Raw genomic sequence first — 9,112 nt, forward strand, 5'->3', positions numbered from 1 at the left:
TCTGCGCCAACTGGCGCACCCGACCGCTTCTCCTAATTAAAATAAAACTAGAATATCCATTCGTGCGATGCACGACGAACATCGAAATTAACGATATATTTAAATAAATATAAATAAATATAAAAATATATTTTAACAATAAAATAAAATAATTCACGTCAATTATACAATAAAATCTTGAATTTAAAAATTATATTAACAACTTTGTATAAAGTGTAATAAAAATTATTCAATAACAAAACTTAGCATTTACACATTATTATTATAGAGTTACATGTCATAATAAATATTTTCATATACAAACATAAATAAAAAGCTATAAAATTTTAATGAAAAGAGAGAAAATAAAATATTTTAAAATTTTCATAACTTATTCATTTTAAATTTATTTTTGATGTTTTTATACAATAGTATTAAATTTAATATGCATATTGAAAAAATCATGAATTAAATTTGATAATATTTACAAAAGAATTAAATTATGAAAAACTAAAAGAAAAAAAGAGTGAAAAAATTGATGGGAGAAGAGAGAGAAAAAGAGAGGGAAAAACTCCTCTTTTATATATTATATAGATTATAAATTAAGACACTAAATTTATCTACCTGACCTGTATTGTATATATATATATGCATGTAATCTAAGTTAGTGATCCCAAAAATTCATCACCTTATATTCATTCAATTCGGTTATAATTAAAATGGCTTCACCTCTAATTACTCTTTCCCTCTCTCTCACTCTGCTGCTGCTGCTGTGCGGCTCCACGTCAGCCCAGCTCCGGCAGAACTACTACCGCAGCACCTGCCCCGACGTCGAGAACATTGTGCGCAAGGTCGTCGCCGACAAGTTCCGCCAGACCTTCGTCACCGTCCCGGCGGTCATCCGCCTCTTCTTCCACGACTGCTTCGTCTCCGTAATTACTCCATTGCCATTTCGCTTTCCGATGTATATTTAAAATCAAGTGATTTTTTTAATTTTAATTGATCGATTTAATTGGCGCAGGGGTGCGATGCATCGGTGATCGTGGCGTCGACTCCGGGGAACACGGCGGAGAAGGATCACTCGGACAATCTGTCGCTGGCCGGAGACGGATTCGACACCGTCATCAAGGCCAAAGCCGCCGTCGACGCCGTCCCCAGATGCCGGAATAAGGTCTCCTGCGCGGATATTCTCGCCTTGGCAACACGCGACGTCATTGGCCTGGTAATTAATTAAGCTTTTTCTATTGTTATATATAAATATATATGATTAGATATAATCATGAATTAAAATAATTAAAAATTGGTTGCAGTCTGGTGGGCCTTCGTATGCAGTGGAATTGGGAAGGTTGGATGGATTGCGTTCAACTTCTGCGAGCGTTGAAGGCAATCTGCCTAAGCCAACTTTCAATTTGAATCAGCTCAACTCCATGTTTGCTTCAAGAGGCCTAACTCAAGCAGACATGATTGCTCTTTCAGGTACTGGTTCCGTCTACGAAAGAACTTTATACTTTTTTTGTTTTCTTTTTTTTGGAACATCCAATAAAAATTTTCTATTTATTTTTGAACTATAACTATAACATATTTTTATCATTTTCCATACACTGAATAACTTTTTCATAATCTTTTATGGACAGGGAGAGTATTTTATTACTTCATCACCTTTTATCTTGTGTACCCATGGCCATATGGACACCAACAATGGATAATAAAATAGAAAATTAGTGCTATGTTATAGTGATAAATTTGAATTAGGATTACATAACAATTAATTTTATTTTTTATAATAAAATACCTTAATGTGGCGTCTACTTGCAGCATGTCACACCGTAGGATTCTCGCACTGCAGCAAATTCTCGAACCGGATATACAACTTCACCCGGCAAAACCCGGTGGACCCGACCCTGAACAAGGGATACGCGACCGAATTGCAAGGCATGTGCCCGAGAGATGTGGACCCGAGAATAGCGATCGACATGGACCCCACATCGCCTCGGCAATTCGATAACGCCTATTTCAAGAACCTGGTCCAGGGCAAGGGCCTCTTCACGTCGGATCAGGTGCTCTTCACGGATCAAAGATCCCGGGGCACCGTCAATACGTGGGCCTCCGACCCGAAAGCATTCAACAGCGCATTCATCTCGGCCATCACTAAATTGGGTCGGGTCGGGGTCAAAACCGGAAGAAACGGTAACATTCGGTTTGACTGTGGGAGATTTAATTAAAGAGCAATCATTACTACAAGAAAGAATGTAATAAAACGGAGCTGGCTATATGGATACTGATTTTTGGGTTGGTTGCTTTAATTTTTTTTGGCATGATTAATTGGCCACGTTGTGAACAAATTTTTTTATAAGATTCGTTTCCAAACAAGACATGCTTGTTGATGATCTGCATGTGCAGAGTTTGTTGTTTGCAAGTTGCAACAATTGTGAGAAGATAAGAATTTCATGTTCTTTCTTTAAACTTTGACTTTTTTTGGTATATATCATGTAATGTATGCTGTTACATTTTGGATATTTGTATATGGATGCATTCCTTTGGGTATATTAGTTTTTCCACTACAGACATTTTATTTCCAGATTTACGTAAATTGATCCATGTTTATTAATATCCAATTAGCTTAACGTATTGTTTGGATAATCCTGTTAGAATGATGCTATAGGTTGGTAGAAATTTGCCAAAAAAAGAAAAGAAAAAAGCAATTGTACGTAAAATTGTCTCGTATATAGACTAATTAATTATATGCACAAAGGTATTGTACCTAAAACTCTTTATGATAGTATTTGTAATTTTATTAATGTTTGGATGAGTTTAAATCTAGGTATAAGTACTCACTTCGTCCCACGAATCGTGACACATTTTCAAACACTTAAAATATTAATCTACAATTTCTTAATTCTTATACCGAAATCAAACATGTCAAGATTCGTGCCGAAATCACTAATCTAGCTGGATACGTATTCGTGGGACGGAGGGAGTACTATTTTATGAATTCCAACTCGTCCAATACGAAATGAATAGTGTTCTTGATGTATATATATAGCTAGCTAGTGGAAAGTAATTTTTTTTTGAAGGTAAATAGCTAGTGGAAAGTATTGACGCATAGAATAAATGTCAAAAAAGGAAAAACAATCACATCTTGTTTTATTGTCCGTTCATAAAACTCTCCATCTTTTTTCTTTTTTTTTTATTAAGGAAAAATGCATATAAGCACATGAATTTTGCCTATTCTTTCATTTTGTATGGTACGTTTTTGAATTTTTACTACAAAATCGCCAACTATATTTAACTTTGGTCAATTTTTTCATAATTTTAAATTTTGTCGAAATATCTGACTTGGTGCTTGTGTGGCAATCGATCATGTGTCGATCTCTCTTCCATCATTATGACATCGTCGGAGATTGAAGATTGAAATATGTGTAACCATGGGACCATCTCGATCACTCGATCATCTACTTCAGTTGTGGTAACTTACATGCATAATTGATGACAAGTAAAAAATTAAACAACAAAATAAGATCAACATAATATTAAAGCTTGGTGGGGATCGAACAAAGAGTTGAAAAATTATTTCGTTGGGCAATTAGGATATAATAAAGAAATACTAGTAATGTTCAAAACTCAAGATCAATTAGCATGTGTCTTTTCCGAATAGCTATAGAAGTACATGAGAAATAATCATAACGAAAAAAACTCGGATTTAATACATAAGATGGAAAAAGGATGCCAATTATTGCGCATAGGAAAATCTAATTAAAGTTTCGTTATAGCTAATAAGGCCATATTATTTTACCAATGCTAAATACTTTTCTTTGTGAAAGGTCTTGGGTTCAATTCCACATGTGCGTGTGAATAGTTTTTTCACCTTTATGTGGGCAGTGGTTCCGTTTGTGTGCAATTATTTTTTCACATTTATGTGGTATAGAGATCATACCTGTGTGCGGGTTGCTTATTTATTTATACAATAGATCTCTCTTGTAATTGACAAAAAAAAAAGTTTTTTTTTGTATATCCGTTCAAACTACAGTGTCAAAGGGGCATAGTTTGGTATAACTATTTGGGTAGAGAAAATTAGAAAATTTGAAGGGCCACATCAAATCAAGGTGCTATTTGAAGACCAGTTTATCATTTCAGACAACCTTATCGGAAAATGACAGTCCGATTAAAAAAGGAATTGGAAAATTGGGAGTCAAATAGTTACGAAATAGAGTATTGAATAAATTGTTTGTGTTGCGTGTGGATTTTTTGTATAATTCCTCTTTAAAAATAATTGTGTAGTGATGTGGAAGTCAACTAATTAGAGGAGAATGATAACATTCAAAAACCAGCCTGGCTTAGCCGCAAGATTTGCGTTAGCATATCAATTTTGACTAACCAAACACATTTAATATTTTGCAAACTTTTTATATGTCTATTTACTGCATATATAAAAGTGGGGTATTCTTCCCTCAAAAAAAAAAAGTAGGGTATTCTCACACCACTAGCTTTTAGATAAACATCGTTAATTTTTCCCAAAATAAAAACAAATTATTAGTAAATAAAATCATTGCTATGCAACTTGAAGAAAAGTCATACGCGTCAGTGAAAGCCACTTTTCTAAGAGTATATATTTTTTTTCGAGAGGGACACCACATTGATTAATGTTTTTGATTAATTGACAGTTCAATCGTCTCTCTTATCTACAATAATTAATTTATAGTATAATGTACTCCATATACTAACTAAATTTGGAAAATAGAAAAAGTAAAAATTTGGAAACGTGAAGTCCCAAGTAACCCAACCTATTATATTGGAGCCCACTGTGATAGATTAATTGGCTGAATAATAAATGAGAGCCCAATTATAAGTATATATATGGTTTGGGCAACATGCATGTTTGCGGGGTCCAAAGGAATGGGCTCGACATTCCCACACAGATGTATGTTAAATAAATATTTTACAAAAATTATACAATCTCTAATCTTTTTCTTCGTTATTTTTGCTAGCGATCATAAATTTAGATTTAAAATAAATTAGTCACTAGTCATCGTTAACTGCTTTTAGTGACAGAAAATTTCGTTGCTCATCGGGTGATTTTTTTTAGTGTTGGATTTCCCAAATTGTGTTACGATCACGCAAAAATGTAACACTCGGAAGGTTGAGCCCAAACCTTTTTTTTTTTAATATACATATTCATCTATCTGTGTAGCTATGCTTTCTTCCCCCCAAAAAATTATATATTAGGAATTTTCACTTCTAATTTTCTATCTGCGTATATTCCAATATATTAGGAATTTTCACCTCTGATTTTCTTGAAAAAGATTGATAGTATGAGTAACATATTGTAATTTTTTTAAAGAAGAGTAACATATTGTAATTAATTGTTTATAAGTCTGGGTAATATCTTGTAAAATGTGGAAGAATAGGGCAAAAAATTGGTTTTGACAAATTTTTGGCCAATTCGAAAACAATAGGATTCGGTTTCCACTTTTCTTTATCTTATTTTCTGCATCATCACCCGATATAAATAGTTGTCGGAAAATATTATGGAGAATAGAGAAGGGATATTATGGATACCGCATTGTAAAATACTCATACATTACGTTAGGGTTATCAATCGGAATACGCGGTAGAATAGGGTAGAAAATTGATGCTTACCATTTTTATCAATATATGTATTAAAATGAGATATATAATATCCATTTGAATCGCCCAAACCCTATCCTCTCCGTCGCAGATTAAATTTAATCTCATAGCAATATTAAGAATATATATATTTATAATTTTATTAAGTAATCCATTAATACACGTAGTTCTGTATAATCTATATTGGATGCGATATATAATATGGGATGAAAAACGATCTTTTTTTTTTTACTTTGGGGAAGGGGGAGCGAGGGAGCGGTGGGGTTTGAATCCTGGACCTCACTGTTCATAGATAGGAGTTCGTACTACTTGGTGTCCCCTTGGGACGATGAAAAACGATCTTGTCCCTTCATTTCTCATGAATCTGATATACAATATGCTGTGTATAATGGTCGTGAAAACTCTGCCCTCACAAACCAATAAGGAACACCCTTTGCTGGAAATTCGGAATAATGAGATATGCGCCAATGAAGCCCGTCTCCCGTGGCAAAATTGATGCACTATACAATACTCGCCTTTGTGGGAGATCTTGGGTTCAATCCCGCATGGTAATTAAGTGATAATCTTATTATCTTAAATAAGTTAATCAATCTTATTATCTTAAATAGGTCAATCACCGCAACACAAACCAACCAACTCAGGCAAGTACATGAGATCTCACATACTTGTCAAGTCAAATAAACACAACATAGCACTTAAGATCCATTACACCCCACTTAATGATGAATTAAATGAACAGATAAAAACATTATAATTTCTCCTAAATCTTTCAAATCACCCTCAACGTCACCAACACTCACTATATATACAAGACTAATCATATCCTATCAATATTATCAAAACGTTTCTTCTTCTATGATCATACACGTTTCATTTTCAATTTATCATCCATGCCAACGATGATCCATCAATACAAACACAATTTACCAAAGCCAGAAAGAAGAAGCAAGAAAAAAAAATGGATGATTGATAGAAACGAACTAGTGTTGGTACATTAATTTAGAAGAAATGAATTAGTGATATGAATCAAGCAGGCATCCAAGCAGTTGCAAAGACTACATTATGGCCTTTCCAAGTAAGCACAAGATCTTGTTCCTCCTTCTTCATCCCCCACCCGGCCGCATGCTCGTCCAGCATGCTCTTCACCTCCGCCACCGCGTCGTCGCTGAACCCCGCCCCCCTAAACCCGGCGCCCCTCATCCTCTGCACCCACTTCTCCCTCGGCTCGAGGCGCTCCACCCTCCGCGGCCCCTCCTGCGCGATCACATTCTCGATCTTCCACCACATGTCGGCCTCGTACCACTGCCGCTGCCGGCTCTCCCGCGGCAGGAACGTCTCCACCGTGTCGTACGGTATCCATAGATAGTTGTACGCCGCCCTCAGCCGGCTCACGAGGTTCCCCGACGTGAAATCGGCGTCCTCGTCCACCACCACCACCGCCCTCGGATTCAGCCCCCGCACCGCCTTCAGAAACATCGCGCGGAGGGAATTGGGGGCGTTGGCTAGGGTTTCCTCCGGTATGTAGTGCAGCATCATCTGGCAGTTTATAACCAGGGCTTCGCCGCCGGCGCCGGCGCCGATTGCCCTCAGCTGCTCGATCAGCGACGAGAATCCGTCGGAGGAGCTCGACGGAATCACTCTGAATTCCATCGCCACGTTTCGGGATCTGGCGAAATTGACGAGCTTCAACCCTAGCTCCTCGTAGGAGAGATCCAGCATCGGCGGGAAATCCTCCGTGGCGCCGGCGACGGTGAGCTTGACGAGCGGCGGGCCGTCGAGGCGGGAGGCGATGGCGTCGATGAGGGTGGGGATCTGCATGCAGTGCGTGAGGCTGAAATCGACGATGTGGACGACGGGGTGGCCCTCCACGGCCTCGATCACGGCGGCGTTGGCGGCGGTGAAGCCGAAGCGGTGCCAGGGGGTGAGGTCGACGTAGCCGGCGAGCTCGATGATGGAGAATTTGTGGTTGGCCGTGGAGAGGTCGGCGGCGTGGACGTTGGCGACGGCGGTGCGGAGCTTGCAGGAGCCGCTGCGGGCGGCGCGGGCGATGAGGGCGCGGAGGAAGGCGCAGGTGAGGCGCTGGCTGGAGTCGCCGTCGGGCGGGGCGATGTTGTTGAGCACCCAGAGGATCTGCTGGGCGAGGGTGGCGTCGTTGGTCTCGATGGCCGTGGCGCAGTGCACCAGCAGCTGCTCCATGCAGTTGGCGTCGCCGAAGCTGCTCAGCTGCTTCGGCGGCGGGAGGCCCGGCCACGCCCGGGCCTTGAGGTTTGGGAAGGGGGGGATTTGGTGCGGAGGGGGGAAGCTCTCGGTGAATTGCATCATGGGGTGGGGTAGGGTTAGGGGGTATGGTGAGTATGATATTTGATACAAGTTGTGATAAAAGAGTGTGAAATTTTGGGGGACAGAAAGGAAAGAAAAGGACTAGACTAGTAGTGGTACCTGGCCATTGGGAAACGACCCATATTTTTACTCCCACAAATTTCAGCAAATCAATCCAACAGAAATCGACTCTTCATCATTTTTTTTCTTTTCTTTCAAGATTGCAAAATTATTCCTTTTTTCCACACCCACAGAGAAAAGGGACTGGTGAGTGTCAGCGCTATGGAAATCTTGGGCTCCAGTCAAAATTTGGAACAAATTCTTGCACGGATTTGCAGATTTTTTTTTTGTTCTAGCTCCTTTATGGTGATATGGAATTAATAGTAAAGGAAGAGAGAGAAAGGGGGGGCGGAGGAGATGAAGAGAGAGGATGTGAGTAAGGTGGCCGGCGAGGGGAATTTGTAAGCATGTGGGAGTTGAATTTTGTCCTTTAATGCTCAAGGAATGAAAGCAGTTCTGCTTTGGCTTACTCATGGGCTATATCTATACATCATCATGCTCAAATCATTTTATGGATAATTAATCATTTATGTATTATCATATGTTTGTCTGCATGCACCACCACTTTTGCTAAATTCACTCTTGCTTACCTAATTATGTGCTGCAAAATTGCTTATTTATGCCCACTTATTTAATTAACACATTAGTTAATTGTTGTTTAGCATTACTCTTCATGTTTTGATACAGATAAGATTATATATATGTGCATGGGAAAAGAAGAAGATATATACTATAATACTAATATAGGTAATAAGATGAAGTTGTTTTAACGACCACTATTGTCGAAAAAAGGCACAACTTAAATTCTTATGGGCCTCCTTGATGCGTTTGGATATTTTTCTTTTCTTTTTAATGACGTCACTCACCATATATGAGAGCTTCTTATGTCTCACCAAATTATTATTTTACTAATTATGACAAATGAAAGTGTGTTCGTGGTCCACGTGGACCACGTCCAAGGTCCAATGTTCCCGTTTATAGCGCTTCACTAAAGTTCATGCTTTGTGATTTACTTACTTCCATAGTACTATTATCTTCAAATAATACGGTATGAAATGGGATTAAAAAAAAAAAAAGTTGGATCCTTTATTGCAGCGTCATGTAACATATCATGTTGTTAAATCTACAC

General features: G+C 38.5%; 2 protein-coding genes across 2 annotated transcripts; one reads left to right on the plus strand and one right to left on the minus strand.

Annotated features, from left to right (window-relative positions):
* The first annotated feature begins 574 nt into the window (after positions 1 to 574).
* LOC131005660 (peroxidase 51-like) lies at positions 575 to 2,442 on the plus strand. The gene is made up of 4 exons (XM_057932683.1): positions 575 to 911; positions 1,001 to 1,201; positions 1,290 to 1,455; positions 1,795 to 2,442. Exons 1-4 carry the CDS (start codon positions 699 to 701, stop codon positions 2,199 to 2,201), a joined length of 987 nt encoding a protein of 328 aa, XP_057788666.1. The 5' UTR covers positions 575 to 698; the 3' UTR covers positions 2,202 to 2,442.
* Positions 2,443 to 6,554: 4,112 nt separating this feature from the next.
* LOC131005661 (scarecrow-like protein 32) lies at positions 6,555 to 8,476 on the minus strand. Its single transcript, XM_057932684.1, has one exon. The coding sequence runs from the start codon at positions 7,924 to 7,926 to the stop codon at positions 6,631 to 6,633; it is 1,296 nt and encodes a 431-aa protein (XP_057788667.1). The 5' UTR covers positions 7,927 to 8,476; the 3' UTR covers positions 6,555 to 6,630.
* Positions 8,477 to 9,112: the final 636 nt, after the last annotated feature.

This window comes from Salvia miltiorrhiza, chromosome 1 (assembly GCF_028751815.1).
Source record: "Salvia miltiorrhiza cultivar Shanhuang (shh) chromosome 1, IMPLAD_Smil_shh, whole genome shotgun sequence".
Classification (NCBI taxonomy): domain Eukaryota; kingdom Viridiplantae; phylum Streptophyta; class Magnoliopsida; order Lamiales; family Lamiaceae; genus Salvia; species Salvia miltiorrhiza.

Excerpts from the sequence above, each read along its gene's own strand:
- LOC131005660 (XM_057932683.1), top strand. The coding sequence starts at position 699 with ATGGCTTCACCTCTAATTACTCTTTCCCTCTCTCTCACTCTGCTGCTG. Across the intron at positions 912-1,000 it reads TCCACGACTGCTTCGTCTCC|GGGTGCGATGCATCGGTGAT; the intron begins GTAATTACTCCA and ends TAATTGGCGCAG. Across the intron at positions 1,456-1,794 it reads AGACATGATTGCTCTTTCAG|CATGTCACACCGTAGGATTC; the intron begins GTACTGGTTCCG and ends GTCTACTTGCAG.
- LOC131005661 (XM_057932684.1), bottom strand. The coding sequence starts at position 7,926 with ATGATGCAATTCACCGAGAGCTTCCCCCCTCCGCACCAAATCCCCCCC.